The sequence below is a fragment of the Pseudopipra pipra genome, chromosome 1 (assembly GCF_036250125.1).
Source record: "Pseudopipra pipra isolate bDixPip1 chromosome 1, bDixPip1.hap1, whole genome shotgun sequence".
Taxonomy (NCBI): domain Eukaryota; kingdom Metazoa; phylum Chordata; class Aves; order Passeriformes; family Pipridae; genus Pseudopipra; species Pseudopipra pipra.
The window spans coordinates 62,403,624-62,425,780 of NC_087549.1; the positions used below are offsets into that span (position 1 = coordinate 62,403,624).

Here is a 22,157-nt window from a genome sequence, read left to right on the forward strand (position 1 = left end):
AATTTGGATGTTTTGTTTTGTTGGCGTACTTCAGTTGGCAAAGAATTGTTAAACCTGTGATTATTTTATATTGCATATTGGCAAAACAGATATTCTCTTTGCTTGTAATTTTAATTCTTGTTAGAATACACAAAGGAAGTGTGCAAACTTGTTTGTTTTAAATATAAAGAAGTAAATTCAGAAAGAAATTGAGCTAGATTTACTCTGGTAAAACAGGAATGCATTTGGTCCTTTAGTTATTTTTAAAAGACATGCTATAATTTGAATTAATCCGGGGTAGTGTGTATGTGCTGTTCTGTGCTGTTCCAAAGCTCAGCATAGGTGACTATAGTTGTCTCTTATGATTTTGTTATCCATGTTTGTCTTCCAAAGGAAATTTTTGAAATGGCATCTCTTTGATACATTGTCTGACTAAATTGTGTTCAATCAGTAGATCCAAAGCAAGAATTCTGAATGTTTTTCCACCTCCATTTGGCTTTGGCTTACTGAATCATTAGAAAGTTTCATAATATTATGGATGGTTGCACTCAATAGTGGGTATAGAAGCATAATCTCAATAGTATACTTTTCCAATTACATTGAAATATTTATTTTTACTTTGGAACTTTCTAAAGAAATAGTTATGTCTTTGCAATTCTGTCACTGTTCTTATCTTTTCTTATCTTCTGATTTCCTCAACATCTGCAAAGTAAATGCAACTGCCCATATACTTGTGTTTCCCATCAGCTTGCTCCTGCCAGTTTACTTGTGTAATTGGTGTTGGATTTCACAGGGTTTTCTCCTGTAATGTTTTTAATTGCTGTTGTATTTTAAATATGCAGTTTTTAATGAACTTTGACATTTCAGAAATAAATCATGATAAAAGCAATGATTGATATAGGTTTGGAATGCCCTAAATGTTAACAAATGTCTTCTTACAAATATTTTTCATTTCAGTGCCCATTTGCTTTAAAACCAATGTTTAACAAGCTATTCATTTTGTTCTGTCTCCAAAACATAATGATATGACATAGTATTTACTGCAGTAGCAAGAAAAACAATTCTGATAATGAATTTTAAAATATGCTTCCAAAGTAATGTATATGTAGGTCAATTTACTGCTTCTTTGCCACAATTCTATCTATATTTTATGCTACAACTTGCTCTGAAAACATAATAACAACATTTAAAATGCCCAAGCCTGAAGCAATAGCAATAAAGTCCAGAAAAATATGTATTTTATTAGATTGAGAGATGAAAATGCAGTGAAATATGAAGTTACTTCAGTGCTGAAGGCTGTGTTTAGGACTATCAAAATGTAAATGAAAGCTGTCATGCTGGCAGTTTTCTTTCACTTTTAATGTGCTGTCTTTGCTTCTCAAATAATAGAAACAATAAAAGTGATTTTACAGATGAGAGTAACACTACTTCTGTGTTCACATGTCTCTTTTTATAGTTATTATTTTCTCCTACATAAAAAAAGATAAAAATCAAACCATAAAAAAATAATAAAATTTAAAAAGAAAATTTTTTAAATAGTGCATCAGCAGTGGTAGCCAAACCCTAAGTATAGACCTTGGTGAATTTAATGCTAGTATTAAGAAGAGAATGGGTATAAATATCTTACAAACATCTGATTTTTTTAAGAAAATGAAGATTAGGCTATAGATGGAAATGGAGTAATCAAGGAGACTCAGTCTTTAAGTAGACATATAGAGACTTTTTGAAATCAATTTAAATTCAACCAAAATAGATGTAAGACAATCGCTCTAGTAATTCCAATTTGCTTACAAGCAGCTCTCATTTTTTATGATAACCAAAACAGTATTTGTCACTGAAAGTCTTCATGTCAGATAAAATCATTGTTAATAAAGGTACAGCAAGGAGCAGTAATGGAGGAGGAAACTAATTAGAGAATAATAGTTGTGTATCAGTGGCAGGAATGTATTTATTCTTTTTATGTATGTTATAAATTGCATTGTAAGTCACCAGTTTTTATACATATATAAAAAAAAAGGTCAGGAGGTAGCCTGAAGACAAGGATAGATTAAAAGTAACCCCAACCCAAAATACAAAAGACAAAACCCTCTACCCCAAACAACCCCCCAAACCAACCTTATTTTGATTTAAGATTATCTTAGAGTCCTTTTGTATTTCCACAGGAAATACAAAATAGTGATCGAAGGGTTGGATTTTCACCCTCCTTTTTTGTCAGCAACATTTCCTGCTTAGCAATACTTTCAAGTAAACTCCCCTGTAAAAATCTCTACTCTCTTAAATTTAGAAGCTCTATTGCCACTTCCTTGTTTGTAAATGATGCTGCTACCTGTAAGCAATAGAATTGCTTTGCTAATGGAAGTAATTCTCTGAGACAGTTTCAAAGAACTGAAATAATTAAAATAATTACGTGGGTGGTGTTACTAAGTTTGTCTGTAGAGTGTGAAGTTCAAACCAGTGATGGATGCTATGTGAGTAACTTCAGTTTCAGCATGTCTACGTACTGTTTAAATGAAAAAAAGTCTAGTAGGAACTTAAGTTTCAGATGTGACTAATTCCTCCCTCCACATTAGATCTCACACTAATCCAATTTGTGTAAAGGCTGGTATTGCCCCTGGAGCATAAAAGTGAATACATAATCCAAAGAGTTTCTTAAATTTAGTATTTTAATGCTGATGTTAAAATTAATGTTACAAATATTAATAACTTTAGATTATTGAGTTGTTCTTGTGCTTGTCTAAACCCTTTGAGTATGCTGCTAGCCTCGTGTCCTGAAGAGTGTTGTCGAGTCCACTGAGTTCCATAGCGATTGTACTCTGTGGAAAAGGATCTCCTTTTCATATGAGTTTTTAGCATCTGACTTCATTTTTCAATCTCATTGTAAGGGATAGCAAATTCCTGATCCAAATTCTTCACAACTTGTGTGTATTGTCACGACGCAATTCATTTTCCAGTCCCTCTGTCCCAACAATCCATGCAAACTTCTGTCTTGATCTTGCATCCTCTTTTCAGCCATGTATTGTTTTAAAAATCGTAGTAGTAATAACATACTAGCGTGTGTAGAACTGATTTTTTTTTTTTTCATAAACTGAAAGAATTAGAATTACCTCACTGGAATAAGAAACCTCACTGGAATCATAAGCACCATAAAACTAGTTCTGGTGAAAATTGGGCTCTTGACAGTACAGAATACTTTGATGCATGAAATATCTTTATTCTGTGTGTGTCAAATCAATTATTAAACAATTTACGGTGCCCTATGAGACATCTAGTCTATTTTACAGATGAAGAAACTGAATCTCAGTGAGATTTAGGTCCAAATTCTAAAAGTCTTTAGACTTCAATTTCCCACACTGCTTGTGGGCACTCCCTTGTGGCACCCACAACCCCCACAGTTACTCAACTGAGCACCCTATTGTACTCTTACGGGATTTTTGAGGGAAACCCACAAACAGCAGCAGACAGAGGTGGAAGCACTTTTGCTAGGCAACAAGAAATAACAAAAAAAGCAAGCTGATAGAGTGGAATCCCTGCCCATGGTGGGGTGCTGGAACTAGATGAGCTTTAAGGTCATTACAAGCCAACCCATTCTATGATTCTGTGTATGCCCACATTCAGATTGTCTTTTTAGACCACTTATCCATGAGCCCTACTCTAGATTAAGATGCTTAAGAGAGTTTTTTATCACAATATATATATTTGTTACGTGTGTTACTTGGTATTCTAGTGGGATGGAACTCAGGAGGATGGGTAAAAATCTTGATTCAGTCTCTGTGCCAATAAATATCAGCATGGAGTCCTTAGAGAACTTTAGCAGCAAACATTAAACTGAAAATTGAAACAAAGCTGGTATGTGGTTAAACAGCTCAGTGATTTTTAAAAAATATCTAGGTAATTGTTTACATCTTTGGGTGATCAAAAGTCTTTGTTGTCTTAGCCTTCTCCCTTACAGGACATGACAGCTATTAATGGAATTCCTCCAAAATTATTGTCTCCCATATTTTCACTTCTCAGAATGAGCAGGCAGCATTGATTTCCAAAGATTATGAAGGCAAATGGAACCTATAAGGAGGGAATTATATTAAAGATTGTTAAATGAAGGTGCAGATAGGCTATAATTTATATCAGTCTGTATTAGGGATGGCAGTTGATATTATAAAACAATTCTGCACTGCAAATCTCAGATAGAACTTTACATCAATTTGAAACTTTATTCAAGATGTTTCAGAACACTTGACAAAGGCAGGCATGGTAGCCATCACTAGGAAGAAACATGAGGAAAGTCAAGTTCCATTAAAATGAATTCCAAAATTCCCTTTGGATCCTGTCAGGATTCTACAGGAAAATGAGAGTATTGGTTTCAAGAGAGACATTATGATGCAGTCAGAACAGATCAGATAGACAGAAATTTATAGTGGTGAAGTTATGCATTGGACTCGATGATCCTTGTAGGTCCCCCTTCCAACTTGTCATCTTCTGTGATTCTGTGATTTTATATATATATGTGTGTATATATATATATACATATCATTACAGCAATTCTAGTACTTTTATCCTCCTACCACAAAAATGGCAATGGTAGATTAAAATCTCCAGTGGAGATCCCTGATGAAACTGAAAAGCAGTCTTCAAGTTGTCTTCAGGAAATTCCTGTATGGATCTCATATGAAGAGTTCTGACTGTGTTACTTCAAAGTTATTTTTCTAATATGTTATTGTTATTAAAAAATTCATGATCTAAGTCTGAATATTTATAATCCCAGAAATGAGGAAAAATATTATTTGGGATAAAGTTTAGAATTTAGAAATTGGTCTAATCTAAATATAAATCATACCATTGAAACTGGTAAACGAATTGTTGAATGATGTTTTTTTCTTTCCAGGATGTGATGGATTTTGTTTTTTCTGCTGTGACACCAAAAATGTCGATTTTAGAATGCATGTACATCAAACAAGCTATTGACCTCCTACAGGTAGATACAGCATTCCGCTTTTCTTTCTCTGATTCTGTTATTTGTGCTGGGACATTGTTCAAGGAGGGCTGTAGTTACATATTGCCTCTGCTTTGCAGGGTTTACTGTCTGACCGAGATGAGAAGCAGTTCAGTGAGAAACATCTTGCTCGCTTGTTCATTTTCGCTGTGATGTGGTCAGCCGGAGCTCTTTTGGAACCAGATGACAAGCTGAAAATGGAGCTGTTCCTACGGAAGCACTCTGCAGTGAAAGAACTACCAACTGTGAATGAAGAAGAAACCATGTTCGAATTTGGTATTGATTCCTGTGGCCAGTGGGAGCACTGGTCAAAGAAGGTTTGTATGCTGCAACATGCTAAGCTTTCTAAATGAGTATAGAAAATGTATTTGGTAAGAGACATATTATTTTATTGTTTCAAACCCTACATAATTTGGTTAGGAAGATTAATCCTACCAAATGTTTGAGAGTTTCTTTTTTGAAATATGTTTTTCTTTTCTCCGTAAGTATCTTAGGCAGAGAATAGAAACATGTATTTGAAATAGCTTTGGAAGTGAAACAGAAGTGATCTTAGCTTTGTCTACTGTCTATCTCCCTACTGTTAAAGAACTCCCAGCAACGAAAACATTTTATCATGTACTAGAGAATAGTGGAATGAAAATATCCTGTTAGTCTAAAACCCTTTTAGAAAAGCTGGGGAAGGCACTGATTGATTATAAATGGATGCTTGGCTTTCAGGAAGAAAAGTTTTGCTAATGTAAATTTTATCAAGTACATTTGATTTTGTGTTCTGATGCAAAGTGATTCTTGGGCAGGTAGAAATTCTCAAAATTTATGCGTTTCTTTCTTATGCAGGTCCCTGAATATATTTATCCTAAAGATTCAGTACCAGAATATACTTCCATTCTAGTTCCAAACGTAGACAGTGTCCGAACAGACTTTCTAATGCACACTATCATGAGGCAAGGAAAAGCTGTTCTGCTAATTGGGGAACAGGGAACCGCAAAAACAGTTATGATTAAGGTAGGTGGAAAGGAAAAACATATGTAATATATTTGTATGTTAACATTGCAATAATTGACATTGGCATAAATGTTAAATTGAAATCTAAGAGTAGTTTGATTTGTCTTCAAATTACATACTAGCATTCTTACTGAGGCCTTTTGCCAGTACTCACATGGACTACAAGCAAAAACCCCTAAGTATCTACATTTTAATATAAAGGTTTCTTTTAAGCTTTGATAACTGTGGCCACAAGGTCATGTGATAAATGCTCTTTCATATGCTTTCGTTTCTTTTGAGAGGTCAAACTGGAGATTTTGCTAAGAAAATATTGATCCTTGGAAGATTTTTAATTTTCCTGTGCTTTGTCAGTGGTGCCAAATGTGAACTGATCTTTTGTACGCCTCTGTTGCAGTCTTTCTTCACAAACCAAACTGAAGAGAAGGAACTCCTTTACTCAGGGTGGTTTTCAGAGGGTAAATTTATTATTATCTGCTCTCTCAATTTCTTCACTGACAATGTCATTATGTTCTTTAGGAAAAAAAAAACAAAACAGGATTATCATTAAATTAACAAATAAATGTTTCTGTATTATAAAATAGTGCAGGTTAAACATATGTTACTTACAAATATTAATGATTTACTACAGAAAAGTCAATAATTGAAAGGCTGGACAAACTCACATGTCATACCAAACTTGGCATCCCTTACTCGAAAAAATGTGAGTGTAATAGTTTTCAGCATGGTGTCTCTGTTGTCCAGGGGAGTCTGTAGACTCTTTGATCAATAAGAGGTAGCTAAATAAAACTGATCTACTGTTGGGACAGCTGAATTTGCCGTACAGGCATCTGTGCCTCCACTGGAGGATTCACAGAGGTCTTGAAATTGAAAATAGCTGAAAAACACTGGCCTAAACTGACCTTTGGCTTTCTTAAAATCTGGAGCCATTTTATGCCCTCCAGCCATGTGCTTTCTGAGCCCTGACATAAAGCAAGTTGTACCCATGCCAGCAGCCATTAATACTACTTTTTCAACTTGGCTGTCGATGCCAACATGCATGCCGGTGTAATGTCAACTTCTGTTCCTGGCACCAGCTGGAGAACTATTTTAGCAGAGTGAAGAGGCGGGGTCTGGGTGGTGGTCTTGATATTCTGCATGCTGGATTTCCTCCAGATACTGGCAACCTCCAGGCTTCAGCTGCCATTCCTGTCCCTAAAAATAATTGGAGCTGATTCTTGGGAGTTGCTTACTCTGAGTCTATGCTATAGAGCAAAGTATGTTCATTACACAAGAGAGCATAATGTCAGTAGACATTTGATCTCATTTAAGGTTAGGAGTGAGTGTTATCTGCATTCACAACTGTTCCCCTTCTGCTTTCACCTTCTGTAGAATTTTACTTTCCTACACCTTGTGGAAAAAAAATTTCCGGATCAAGCACTGGGTTTCATGAGAAAGTAAAAGGATTTTAATATTGAGTACTTCAAGTAGTAATCTGAATTAATCTGAATTAATCTTCAATATTGAGTATGTTGCCAGTATAAATAATAAAAAAAGAACTTATAATGGAATGTTAATTTGTGATCTTTAATCTCTGTGTTATTAATTCACAAATTGCAAAAAATCAAAAATTTAGCATGAATTTGATATAAGACAATTGAAAATTCTCTGATTGTTTAACTAGCAAGAACAATCCCATTCGACAACCTCTTCTTTTTCGAAGATAGTTCTCGTTTATGTACTGTGCAATATTACAATTACCATGTAAACATTCTGAAATGCCATCATGAATAAAACAGATGCATGCTTTTTGAATGTTTGAGAATTCCTAGTTGCAGTGGGTTGACCTTGCCCAGCTGCAACACCTCCACCCAGCTGCTGGTTCCCTCCCGTTCCTCAGCAGCACAGGGGATGAGGTAAAGACAGGGAGATCTCAACTCACCAATTACTGTCATGGGGAAAACATTTGACTTGGGAAATGCTTTTAAAATTTATTTCTAGTTAAAAATTGAATTGGACAGTGAAAATCAAAGAGAATACTAATAACAGCCTCACACCCCTCTTCTTCCCAGGGTCACCTTAACTCCTTCATCCCTGACTCCTCTACCTCCTTCCCACAGAGCAGTGCAGGGGGTGGGGAATGGGGGCTGCAGTCAGTACATAACAGCTCCACTCTGCCTCTCCTTTGTCCTCACATTGCTTCCTCCTCCAACATGGAGTCCCTTCCACAGGTTACAGTTCTTACCAGGGCTGAAGTTCTTTGTGTACTATTCCTGTGTGAGTACACAGGGTCACAAGTCCTGCCAGAAAACCTGCTCCAGCCTGGGCTTCTCTCTCCGTGGGTCTGCAAGTCCTTCCAGGAGTTCCAGCGCAGGCTTCCCACAGGGTCACAGCCTCCTTTGGGCATTCACCTGCTCCCCTGTGGACCTCCATGAGCTGCAGGGGGACAGCCTGCCTCCCCTTGGTCTGCACCACGGGCTGCAGGGAATCTCTGCTAGAGCAACTCCTGCCCTTCTATTCTCACCTTGGTATCTGCGGGGCTGCTTCTCTCTCTCAACTTCCAGGCAGCATTTTGCCCTTTCTTACACAGGCTGAGTGTCTCCAGTGGATCTGCTGGAGGTGGCTGGAACTGGCTGTGTCTGGCATGAGGAACCCCGTCCCCTTCTTGCAAGGGGCTGCCCCACAGCTCCCGCTGCCAACCCCTAGGCACCTGCACCTGGTACATCAGCTTTGTACAAATTGTTGGAGTGCCAAAGAGAGGTCTGAGCAGTGACCTGCACCAACCCTGTCGAGAGTACTCACCAAATACAGGACTGTTGCGTATACATTGCATGTATAAACTGTCATTTGTGTGAGGTCTGAGAAAAACCTATTTCTGAAGGGCACCTTTTCTTAAACTGCAATCAGCATATCAACAAAATCAACAGTTTAACAATATTAATAAAAATATTTTGAGGGTGTTTGGCTGTATCTTCCTTTCTGTTGTCACAGGGAGTGTATGTTTCACTGGAGTTGTTCTTAGAGCACTTAATCAGCGATGGTATAGATTTATTTTTCTGAGGTACCAAAATGGGAATATTTCTAGCCAACCCTCTTATGCAGATGAGAATTTAAATGATATTCAACTTTGTCATCATTGCAGAATAATCTTTAAAAAGAAACTGTGTTGGAAATATGGAATTTTTAACACTATTTTTATGCCCCAAGAATTTTCCTAAATAAAATATTTCCTATATCTCTTGGTGTGACTCCAGGGTTACATATTTTTATTATGAAGCCTCACTAAATACAGAGAGTGGAGCTTTGTTGCTTTAGGATATCCTCAGCAGCTATGGAAATTGTACATATTCATAAAATTCAAGGATTCGTTTCCTTATTAAGAAAAGATAACTATCAGTAAATGTGATGTAACTGGGTTCAGTTTTAAACTACCATTTCTTTACACTGCTTTTGTAGTAAGATATGTTACTGTAGTGTAAACATGAAAAAGGATCTGGTTTTTCACTTGTTCCTTGCAGTCTCCTATAATAGTTCATCACTAACAGCTTGAATTTAGAAAAAATCCTGACAATTGTTAATGCAAAGTTTATTTGCATCTTGAGTTGGCACATATCTACTTGTTGTAACACTTAGTGAAGCCTATTAAAAGCTTATAAATTTTAACACTTAGAAATTTTATGCAAAACATTAACCGACAGTTTGAATTTCAAGTTGCAGATGGTATATTTATCTGAAATAAACTGGGTTTTGAGGTTTTGAAGTTAATAGCAGGACAGAGATTTTTGCAGGGCTGCTGTGCGTCTGCATCTCCTTTTGGCTGAATTCATCTGGATTTACTGGTGCTCTTTAAATTGGTTTGTCTTACAGAATTTTACAAGCAAGTATGATCCTGATGTTCACTTGACCAAATGCCTAAACTTTTCTTCTGCAACTCTACCAAATATGTTCCAAAGGAGCATAGAAAGTTACGTAGATAAAAGAATGGGCACCACATACGGTCCTCCATCAGGGAAGAAAATGACTGTCTTTATTGATGACATCAACATGCCTGTGATTAATGAATGGGGTGATCAGGTAAAAGGAAAACATTTGAAAATTGGTGGTCTTACCATTTTTGCAGATGGAAGTACTGATCTGTGGGTTGCAAAAATGGGACAGTTTAGGAAAATGGTATCATAATGTGGACTAGACCAAGTATGTTTACTAAAAACAATTTCCCCAAGCCAGTTTTTGACAGGACTAATAAGCTATCATTCCCAAAAGATCAGGAACAGTGTCAAGCCACAAGTGCAATCACTGTAGCTTTTAAATATGGTTGCATGCAGAGCTAGTAGAATTTCCAAACTAGCAGTCCTCAGAACCAGAGTGGGAAAGGAAGCATTTCCTTCTTTGATCTGCTCTGGACTGTAAATTGCAGTTACTATTATGTGAAATCTAAGTTGGTGATGAGTCTAGAGAACAAGATTTAGGAGGAGTGGCTGAGGAAATTAGAGTTGTTGAGCCTCGAGTAAAGAAGGCTCAGTGGAGACATTATTGCTCACTACAACTGCCTGAAAGGAGGTTGTAGCCAGGTGGATGTGATCTCTTCTCACAAGCAATAGGAAAAGGGAAAATGGCCTCAAGTTGCAGCAGGAGAGGTTTAGACTGGATAACAGGGAAAAATTTCTTCACCAAAAGGGTTGTCAAGTATTGGAACTGGATGCCCAGGGAAGTGGTGGAGTCACCATCCCTGGAAGTATTTGAAAGGCAGGTGGATGTGGCGCTTAGGGACATGGCTTAGTGGTGGGCTTGGCAATGCCGGGTTAATGGTTGGATTTGATGATCTCAAAGGTCCTTTCCAACTTAAACAATTCTATGATCACAGTTGACATTCAAGAATAGCAAGCTGTCTTGTGGTATTGATACTTACAGACCTATACTCTGAAAATCTGAATTAAAAAAAAAAAATTACTGCTGAGAAAAAGTAACTTTCCTGCTTCCAGTATAGCTCTGTAATCCTGCTCTCTCACTGCCTCTATACAAGTGAATGTGTGACTGTACTTCATGCTAAATTAACCCTTCTTTGTCACTATATAAGTGCCTGTGTCAATCTGAATATATGGTCTGGATTGAAAACTTAAAGTGCTGAATGTTCTTAAATTAAAATCATGCAAATCTAGTTGAATGTCTGACTTCACGTCCACAACTACTTATCACATGGCACTTACGTGTGGCCAATACACTGCATATGCTTGGTTGCCACATTGCATATTGAGGACCCTGAAACACTTAACTCCTCCTTTTTTTTTTTTTTTTGTTATCTAGGTCACCAATGAGATTGTAAGACAGCTGATGGAACAGAAAGGTTTCTACAGTTTGGAGAAGCCAGGAGAATTCACGCATGTGATTGACATCCAGTTTGTTGCTGCTATGATTCACCCTGGGGGAGGTCGGAATGACATCCCACAGCGCCTGAAACGCCAGTTCACCATCTACAACTGCACACTGCCTTCTAGTTCCTCTATTGATAAAATATTTCAAACAATAGCTGAAGGTTATTTCTGTGAACAACGTCATTTCCCTGCAGAAATATGTAAACTGGCTTCAGCATTAGTATCTACAAGTCGAAAGGTTTGGCAAATGACAAAAGGAAAGGTAAAATTACCTATTATTATCTATTAAGGCCTTGAAACATCTGACCCAGGCCTTTTGAACTGTTGTTTGCATTCATACTTCATTTTGTGAAGTTGTGACCAGTGTGTATAACTACTTACTGATGCCTCTGTTCTGAATTGGTTGCTCTCAGGACCTCTTTAGCTGACTAAAAACATAATCACATACAGTGTCTTCTATAGCTAATATAAGAATCACATTATATATGTATAATATAGTAAGCATAGCTGATAGAAAGATCGAGAGATCTTATGGCTGAGTAAACGTCAAGAGCGCAAGGAACAAGAAACAAAAAATTAGATAGGAATCTTCTCTAAAGATGTTTGGGATTGTGACAAACTTTAAAGATCTGAATTAAAAAAAAGAAGTCAAATTTGGCAGAGAGGGAATCAGTTCAAAACAAATGAGATCTGGTACTTAGTAATTTCTAAATATTGACTTTTTCCATTTCAAACAGATGTTAAAAATATTTAACTGCAATTCCTAAGCAAATTTTACTTTGAAATAGACAAAAAACCTGTATGTGTAGAAAGAAATTTGAAAATATTAAAATTACATCATAGAAATATGTGTCAAATTTGTTCTTCTAATGAGAAAAGTGGAGGAGAGTAGTAGAGAGATAGGGATTTGTTCAATGATATTTTCTAGACTTGAAAAGGTTGGTGAGAATTGCACAAACAACTCACTGTAGATATAAACTTGGCTTACAGGGAGAAATAGAGAGTCTTCTAGTGAAACTATTGGCTAGTCAATATTGACCAGTATATTCAACAGAAATACTGCTAGTTAACTTCCTAAAGAGAAAACCTGGCTTTTCCTAAGTTGTAAATTTCCCCCAAAATATTATTTTATCATTTTTCCTCTCTCTTTTATTTTGTTTTCTTTTCCTCATCTACTTTCCCTTTTCCTCATGAACCTTTTCTCACATGTTTTGGGAAAGGACAAAAGAGAGTAAGAGAAATGATCTGGAAGAAAGGACAGGAGCAACACCACAGGTTAAGCAGTGCTGACATTTTTACTGTGGCCTTCAATGTCATCATTAACTGACCTGTCTTGGCTACTCTTCAGTGCATGTTTCTGGGACTTGAAGGATTCAAAGGAACTCGAAATCTGTGTGAATGTAAAGAGCTGCTCATGGCTACTGTCATTTCTTCATTTTTACCATTGCCTCTTAAATGCCAAGCATGTATTTCTGCTTGGCAAAACTGAAGTTTGTGAAAATTTCCGTACTCACTTAATACTAAGTAGGAAATATTTTTCTTTAGCAGTTATTTGAATACAGTTTGTGACATTATTTTGTAGATGTTACCAACTCCAGCTAAATTTCATTATATCTTCAATTTACGAGACCTCAGTCGTATTTGGCAAGGAATACTTACAGTTACTTCTGATGTCTGCCAGAACATCAGTGTTTTGGTAGCCTTGTTCCAACATGAGTGCAGACGTGTTATTGCAGACAGATTCATCAGCCAAAATGATAAAGACTGGTTTGAAGATACACTGGAAAAGGTAGGCAAATAGTGTTTCAGTATTTGCGACGGAAAGAGGCCGATGACCTATTTAATTACTAAAGAAATCCTTAATGTATTGTTGTAGATTGTTTCTGTAGAGCATGGTCAAAATCTATTTGAAGATAAATGCACAGAATTATACTTTGTGGATTTCTTGCGTGATGCCCCAGAGACTAACGGAGATGAACCTGATGATGTGGAGTTGAAGGCTCCAAAAATTTACGAGCCTATCCCATCTTTGGATTATTTGGCTGAAAGATTACAGATGTTCATGCAACAGTACAATGAAACTGTCAGAGGATCAAAGATGGATCTGGTATTTTTCAAGGTATTGCTGTTTGTAATTATATTCATACCAGAAGTGCCTGGTCTTTTGTACTTACTGATACATAGATCTTGTGTGTTTCTATCACATTACTTTGGAGATAGCTCAGAATGGCTAGCTTTGCATCCAGAGAGCCTTACAAATGAACTCTACGAAGCCATACTACCATCTCTAGCTGCCTATGCTCCCACAAATTATTCCATCTCTTTGCAGTTCCTCATCTTCTCTTCCTCATTCTTTGCATAATTCAAAGCACAACTAATTTGTTTATACAGTGCACATTGTGATTGTCATCTTGCTTTCCTGTAAGTTACCTCCTTCTCAAAGGTCTTGATGCACGATGCTTTCTTCAGCTTTAGACTGGGTGGTTTGGTAGGATTTTAGGACGTTTCAGATTAATTCTTGCTCCAAGATAAATATAGCAGTTGAATAAGAAATGTAGACAGTGTACTCGTATTTTACCTTTGTCAGCCTATTTAGAGAGCCTGTAAATAGCTCAGCTAGAAGGCTGGGGGAGTCCTTTCAACTTTTCCTTCTGTCCTCTAGGGGGCATGCCCTCAGCTCTGCCGACTACAGACAGCGCATATGACATTGCTTCATATAAGGACATTTCTTTTGGGCTAGGCTTGCTGCCCACTGAAGTCAGGGGGAAATCACCTGTTTATTTTGATAAGTACAGGGCTAAGTCTTTGGCATAGGCTCCAGAGAAGTCATGTAGCTGTTGAGAGGCAGTTGCTTGGTGACATGCTTCTAGCTGATTATACATTTGTCATGGTATTATTTTTACATCTCTTCATCCCCTTTTCTCTCTATACATAGGATGCAATCATCCATTTGATTAAAATATCACGGATTATTCGAACTCCACAAGGAAATGCGTTGTTGGTGGGTGTGGGTGGATCTGGAAAACAGAGTCTGACCAGACTAGCATCATATATTGCTGGATATGAGAGCTTTCAGATTACTTTAACAAGGTAACACAGTGCAACATACATAGACATTTACTCCTTAATTTACCAGAGAAATAAATGGCTCACAATCAACTTAAAGAAATGCAAACCTCTCAAACAGTTAATCCCTCACTGTAAACTACATTTTTGATCAAAAGTGTCTGTGCAAATGCACAATCTGTAGATGAGAGATCCTGGGTCTTTGTTTTTCTGACTTTATGCTATTGACAAAAAGTATGCCTTTCCTTGGGCGTTTGAGTCTGCAATGCACCTCTGTAATATACCAATAAAATATAATTTTGCACTAGAAATAACATGGAATAATATTCTGGTATATGCTGCATAATGGGCAAATGCTGATGGGCCAGGAGAAATAGTAATTTTTTCTAAAGATCCTTATGTAGCCAGACTGTGTTATTACAACTGCTATCAATGTCTTTATATTTTGTAGTGCTGAAATTTAGTAATTAATAGAAACTTGAAGGGATGGGGAGCAACTACTGTCTTCCTTCTGCTTCTCTTTTGACATAGGGTTTAATGTGGTAAGCAATAAGGACCAGCAGAGTGTATTTCACTTTGCAAACTATTTAACATGCTGAGAAATATTCCTTAGAGACGTATATCAGGTCTGTGAATAATGATATGAGGTTTCTGGTGAAAGGAAAGAGAAAGAAAGATGTATCACAATCTCTTCCTGTGTCCCAGAAGCAGAAGGAAGGAACAAAGGGAACAAAATAAGGAGGGAAATAAAATAATGAAGAGTCGCAGAAGAGAGTCTCTAGACTTGCAAGATTCAAAATGCATTAATAAGGCAAATATATATTTCAGTCACTTAGGAAAGGTTCATTTGCTGAAGCTAACTGGAGGCAACCTAAAAGCAGGTAGCTGAAAGTGTGTATTTAACAAGCAGATGGTCAGCTTTTGTAACTTGCCACAGGAGGCTGTGAACACAATATCAGCAGATTTAATTGGACAGTGAGAAGACAAGATGGACATACTTTTTAGTATTCTTCATACAATGGCAATGAATATGGAGAGGGGAAGAATGGAATGAGCAGTGAAAAGTGGATGCTGGCTCATGTTTTCTCTCTAAGTATCATTTCACATTGCTGATGTTAAGATTATTGAATTAGATAGACTGCTGTTCTGACTTGGTAGAGAAATTCTTATCTTCTTACTAGAATACCACAAATTACTGTAAAAACTGTAGCTGACATATGCAAACTGAAGAGCAAGACTGTTTTACAAGCTCTGCAATGCTTGCATTAGGGGTATTTATAGAGTAGAGGTAAGATGGAGCTGGAAGAGAACTGGGACATTTTCTGTATGGCATGTTGAATATAAAAAAAGAGGCTGTCAAATAGTGAAGAATGGGTCATGCATATATTGCAAGAACTACTAAGGACTTTGAAGAGATTCTTGGCAATAAGAGACTGGTTTCAAAGCAAAGAGGTTCCTAATTTCAGCTTTAATTAGCTAAGGACAAAGGCTGCCATTTTATTAACCTTACTTTGCTTCATTGTTTTATTGCACAATCTGAAATCCGTGGTTGAATTTGTGTGGACTTATCTGAATCTTACCTGTGTGTACCAGCCATAAGAGGCTTAATGACAGAACCAATCATGGTCTCCATTTGCAGCAGAGTTGATCAGCCCAAGTGATAATGTTCAAATACCATTTCCTGGGCTTGATTTTAGTTAAACCATAAATACAGTAAAAAACACAATAAACCCCTCAGTTTTATTTTTCTCTTGTCTCTTAATGATTTCCTTTAACTTGCTCTCAATATCTTTAAAAGATAATCCAACTATATTTACGTAATGGTTACACGTATCAAAACCTACTTGACAATTTCATCCAGCTGTATTAACCTACATTTCCAATAAAGAATTTACATCTGCAAACGTGGGAATGCAAAGCAGCATTATAATTACCTTAAACATAATATTGCTCTCACCATCATTTTTTCCAGCGCATTATTTTGTTGATTTCACCTCCTTTCTCATGATTTACATTACTGAGCGTTCACTTTGGGAATTGTTTAAGAAAAAACCCTAAAAAACGTAACCAGGAGATATGGTATCAATTTTTCTTCTATATTTTTTTTTCCTTGCCTTAAGGAAGCTATTCCAGATGATAGATATCTCCTAAAATGGTCTGTAATTCTTGTTCTCTCCTTCTTTAATAATCTTCTATTCCAGAACATATGCCACCAACAACCTTTTGGATGATCTGAAAATCTTGTACCGTACTGCTGGGCAAAAAGGAAAGGGTGTTGTCTTTATATTCACAGACAACGAAGTCAGAGACGAATCTTTTCTTGAGTACATGAACAATGTTTTGGCTTCAGGTGAAGTCTCAAATCTTTTTGCACGAGATGAAATAGGTGAAATCACACAAGACCTGATACCAGCAATGAAGAAGGAGTACCCAAGGCGTAGTCCCACTGGTGAAAATCTTTATAATTACTTTCTTGCTCGAGTTCGGAATAACCTGCATGTGGTTCTTTGTTTTTCTCCTGTTGGGGAAAAATTCAGAACTCGTGCACTCAAATTTCCAGGTCTGATTTCAGGCTGTACCATGGACTGGTTCCAGCGCTGGCCTAAAGATGCTCTTGTGGCAGTTGCGCAGCATTTTTTAGCTTCCTACCATATTGAGTGTACAGAGGAAGTGAAACAGAGTGTTGTTAACACCATGGGAACAATTCAAGATATTGTTGCTGAAAAGTGTGTTGAATATTTTGAACGATATAGGCGACAAACATTTGTGACACCAAAATCTTACCTGTCCTTCATTGGAGGCTACAAAGCTATTTACAAAGAAAGGTTTGCCAGTGTTGGATGCTTGTCTGAACGCATGAGAACAGGTACTGTAAAATCGATTTGATTTTTGTTTCTTTCTTTGTTTTTAAAAGGGTGAGAAGAATCTGAATAAAAGAACCTAAAAGTGCGGACTTAAACTGTGAGCTCACTTTCACTTGGAAGCAGACTCATATGTTTTCAGCTGTGTTGTGTGTGATTACAAAATATGCAGAGGTCTTGTTTCAGTGAACTTTATGAATGTTCAGATTATTAGTTAGCAGTTGAAATACCTGCATGTATGCATGTGAAGGAACTACTGAGATCCTAGTTTTCACATTTAAGCATGCTAAAAGTAAATCTGAGAGAAGGTAAGTAAATACTCATATTCACTCTCTCTGAAGAATCTTTTGAAGAAAAGAAAAATAAAATATTACCCCTGCTTAATTTTGGTGTTCAACAAATGAGACCATTCACTGGTGTTTCTAAATAGAAATCTGAGTGACTTGTTTTGAATATCCCCACTGCTTCACTGTTTATCTCTCAATAAGTCTTCCTGTTGCTAAAATGGAATTTGTCCACCACAGGTCTTGCAAAACTGATGGAAGCTGAGGTTTCAGTAAATCAGCTCTCTGAAGAGTTGGCTATGAAGGAGAAAGATTTGGCTGTAGCTTCAAAAAAAGCTGATGAAGTTTTATTAGAAGTAACTATGAAAGCCCATGCTGCCGAAAAAGTGAAAATGCAGGTGCAAAAAGTAAAAGACAAGGCTCAGGCTATTGTGGATGACATTGCCATTGATAAAGCAGCAGCAGAAGAGAAGCTTGCAGCTGCAAGACCTGCACTGGAAGAAGCCGAGGCAGCCCTGCAGGTCAGAATCAAGTATATTCTGAACATGCATGTGGTTAATGATTATTATTTGTAATAACACGGCTCATGCTTCTGACTTGGGGGGGAAAAAAAAGATTGAAAGAACTAGCACTGGCCTGTAAAACCTTGTAGAAAAACACCCTGAAAACTGAAGAGGTGAAGAGGTAAGATGGACAGTACTCTACTGTTGGGTTATAAAGCAGTTATTGAGTGGTACTATCTTTAAGGACTTTCTGTGGAAGTGTGTCTGAGTGACCTGCAACCTGCGATAATTGCATTACATAGACAGTCCTTCAAGAAAAACATCATTCTTTGCAATTGAGTTAATGCTTAAATAAATGAACTGTTTTCTTCTATGATTTTTCAGACAATAAAACCTTCTGACATTGCAACTGTTCGCAAACTGGGTAAACCTCCTCACTTGATAATGCGGATTATGGATTGTGTGCTACTTTTATTCCAAAGAAAAATAGATGCAGTAACACTGGATAAAGAACGCCCAGGTGTAAAGCCATCATGGACTGAGGCTCAGAAGCTAATGAATAATTCAGGATTTCTTAACATGTTGCTTACTTTTCAGAAGGTAAGAAGTTAATAGGGGCACTACTGCTCCTATAACTATCTTCAGAGTTCACATGAAAGTGCCTTCTACCATAAAGGTAGTTTGAAACAGATGAGGCTTTCATGTACCTATAGTTATAGATATCTCTGTGACTCCATTCCTGTTCATTTTCGTGGTTTGTTATTTCAACGATTTGCTCCTGGGCCACACAGTTTTGATTGCAGACAGAAGTATCCCAAGCAATAGACCAAATCTTGAGAACCTTTGTGTTATATTTATTCAGTCAATTCCTGCTTCTAAGTAAGAATTTGCCTTGGAAGGGACCACTCTTGATTTTTCAAATGGCTCACCTTCTCCAGCATTACCAGACCTGTTTGCCTATAAGGCACTCTAGAACTCTGTCTCCACTTTGGCAGGGAGGTAACAGGAAATACAGAAGAAAATGAGCATCCTGTCAGGAAAAATACTGGCATATTTGGGAACTTTTGGGGTTCTTTCACTTGAAAAGTAGCAAAATGAAGAATGATCTGAGAAACTTAATATCAACTGTAAGAAAAATAAAAGCAAACACAGATTTTTATTTCTGCCAGGACATAACCTTGTCCTTTTTTATAGCAAGATTCACTGAACTGTGAGACAAGGAAAATTTCTCTGTAAGAAAAAAAAAAAGAATGTCACAGGTAGCTGGACCAGGTTTCAGCAAAACCTGGGTTTTGTGCAATGTTGCAGAACATACTCTTTCATTTGTACACTGATTTTTTTAAAAATCTATTTCAGCTGTGCATTTTGCTGATCCGTTTTTTAAGCTGCTGTAGTGTTTTAATTGTAAAGATCATTCTCACTATCCCCAAGAGCCAATTCTCTCAGGGAGCCATATTTTTGAGGCACCATGTGGAAACTTGCACTGCCTCTGTAGACAGTTTTCCTCCTGGACCTGTCAATCTAGTCACTTTTCAAAGTGCTATTTTCACTAAACAGAAAGAGGAAATGAGTTTAAAGATAGCAGGGACTAATTATGCACTCCTTACTCAAGCTTCTCTCTAATGAGGCTTCCAGTTTTGGGACTTATTAATAGTGTATGTATTCCTACTGGTAGTTTGCAACACATTTAACTTTACTCAGAGGAGTCAGAACAAATTCTGTGGGACCAAGTTCTTGCAGGAAGTGATGATGATGAACGTGGTGTAGAATATTAGACTACTTCTATCCCTGATGGGGTACTTGTCATCCTGTCTTTCTGTGTCATTTCTCTTTTCTGAGTATATATGACAAGAAAGCTCATTATGTTTGGAGTCCTGAGTAGACAACGCTGCGTACTTGTTTGTGAGATTTTTGTTATTTCATAATTTTTTAGGCAATGAAAATTAGTGGATGAAGTAGTTCTTTGGGTTTAAAATTCATTACTTAGAAGGAAAAGTGTGACATTTTCCAAGCTTTTGAACAGAAATTTAGGCCATTGCTGATTGGTCTTTCCTCCACCTTTGCCAGCTTGCTAGCTCATAATTTTGAGTAGGAGGAAAAAAAGGCAAAATGTTTGTCTGGCACCATTATACATTTTAGTAAATGATCATAGCGAAAATGTCACCATGGCTGATCTTGGGAAGGATATAGTGAATGTCTTTGTTAGTAGAGTAGCTAGAGATCAGACAAGGCAGCCCTTTCTACTATGCAGAAAACAGGAAAAGGGTAAATTGCTTGACAGTATGAATGGTGGTTGATTTTCAGATGCATTAAAAGAAAGACATTAATACATTGCCAAAAAAAAAAAAAGGACGATTCTTAACACCTCTATTGTTAAGCAACCATTGTTACCCTGTATAAGCTCTTCTACTCTCTACATTGCTGAAGAAGATGAATTCCATTTTCTTCTGACACATAATTACAAAGTAACCACCATCATCAAAGATCTGGCTTTTCATGTTCTCAACAGATTGTGAAAGGGGGATAAAAGCTGATATTAGAATAACAGCTGAAAGAAATCTCTTTTAAGGTTAAGGAAAAGGATTAGCGTCAGTGAAGTCAGTGCCTTGCAGTTTCACCCTTTTCCTTCCCAAAGCTACGTTTGACTCCCTTAGCTGTGTTCACATCAGTGCCTGCCTGATGCCATGGTAAGCTTGTTCCTGGAACTAGACTAGAAATAAATTAATCAGTAGTTCGCTGACTTACGTTTCTGTCATTATGGTATTATGATATACTATTATGGTAGCTTCCAGACTAGGTCACTGAGCATTGGTGATTGGTATTAAAGATGGGGCAAGAACATCTGGTTGAGAGGGAAGGGAAAGAAGGGACAGTGTTGTAGCAACAGTAACTTAGATCACCATAAATTGTCATGGAACTATGGGTACAAGTAATGTCTGTAAATCTTATGGGTCAAATAGAGATATTAAATGGCAACTCAAGTCCATCTGTTGCAGTGGAAGTGCTACTTATTTTCACAAATTCACAGAAAACTACTAATCTGTCCTTTATAAGAGTGAAAGACAACAGTGTCATTCTGTTAATTTATTCTGTAAGCTGATAGCCTTATGACTTTAAAAATAAAAATGTTTCTGTGAAGCAGACCTAATTGTAAAATCCATTTTAAAAAATAATTTTTCCTTTCCATTGACTAGGACTCAATTACAGGAGAAACTGTGGAGCTTTTAGAGCCTTATTTGGATATGGAGGATTATAATCTTGAGACTGCTAAAAAAGTGTGTGGAAATGTAGCAGGTCTTTGCTCATGGACACAAGCAATGGCTTACTTCTATGGTATTAATAAAGAAGTTCTTCCTCTTAAGGTATTTCTTGTTGCTCATTTTATTTTTTTTTTTTTTTTTTTTGAGGGATAAATACAGTTGAGTGGAAAAAAGGTTGTATTATTTTGGCTAAAAAAGATCATGAGTTACCAGACATTCTTGTTTCTTCACACCTGGTTACGAAGTCAAGTATACACAGCTTAAGTATGTCCAGCCAACTTTTTCCTCTTACACAGCTACCCTCTGGTACATTTGTTACTTGTGTGAACACAGTCATTTTTCAATGGGTTCTTTATAGAGCCTGGCTAGCTGTAAGTGGGAGATAACAATACCCTCTCTGCTCTGGACTTGGTGCCAGGCACTCTGGCTTCAAGAAAACTCCTCAGTCCTACTGGCCTGGGAAGAAGCCTACTCACTGTGATCATGGTAGAATCTGGGAGAGGAGAGACCGTTCTTGGCACAGAACTATTCTTTAGTGAATTTAGCTGGAATTCATCTCTCTAAAAAAATTTTGGAGTTTCGAACTACGACATTCAAGAGTACATAGATAATAAAGTCAGTAGTCACTGGGCATAGAATTCTGTTGTAACACTGAATTATAGTAAAAGGGATCAGCTACTGCTATCTGCGTTCCTACAGATAGCTTTATTGTCTTGGAAATGTTTCATTTATGAGCATAATGAAAAAAGGGCTTTGAATATTTATATAATGATTTATAATCATTGCTTCTACAGGGATTTTTATGGCTCTTTTCTGAAGAAATACGTTCAATCAGTTATGCTTCTGCTGTACTTACGTTCAGTTTCT

The 22,157-nt window shown here is 37.0% G+C and overlaps 1 protein-coding gene across 7 annotated transcripts in view; it reads left to right on the forward strand.

Annotated features, from left to right (window-relative positions):
- Positions 1–22,157, forward strand: part of LOC135416153 (dynein axonemal heavy chain 5-like) — a 156,573-nt gene that overhangs the window by 70,839 nt on the left and 63,577 nt on the right. For 6 of the 7 annotated variants that reach the window (XM_064659005.1, XM_064659014.1, XM_064658962.1 and 3 more), the window contains 12 exons: positions 4,859–4,948; positions 5,047–5,283; positions 5,801–5,968; positions 9,812–10,018; positions 11,249–11,578; positions 12,899–13,105; positions 13,193–13,435; positions 14,252–14,406; positions 16,584–17,248; positions 17,768–18,048; positions 18,415–18,630; positions 21,225–21,392. In XM_064659005.1, the coding sequence (XP_064515075.1) occupies positions 4,859–4,948; positions 5,047–5,283; positions 5,801–5,968; positions 9,812–10,018; positions 11,249–11,578; positions 12,899–13,105; positions 13,193–13,435; positions 14,252–14,406; positions 16,584–17,248; positions 17,768–18,048; positions 18,415–18,630; positions 21,225–21,392 (2,967 nt within the window). The remainder of the gene's footprint in view (positions 1–4,858; positions 4,949–5,046; positions 5,284–5,800; positions 5,969–9,811; positions 10,019–11,248; positions 11,579–12,898; positions 13,106–13,192; positions 13,436–14,251; positions 14,407–16,583; positions 17,249–17,767; positions 18,049–18,414; positions 18,631–21,224; positions 21,393–22,157) is intronic. The other variant, XM_064658985.1, reaches the window with a different exon arrangement.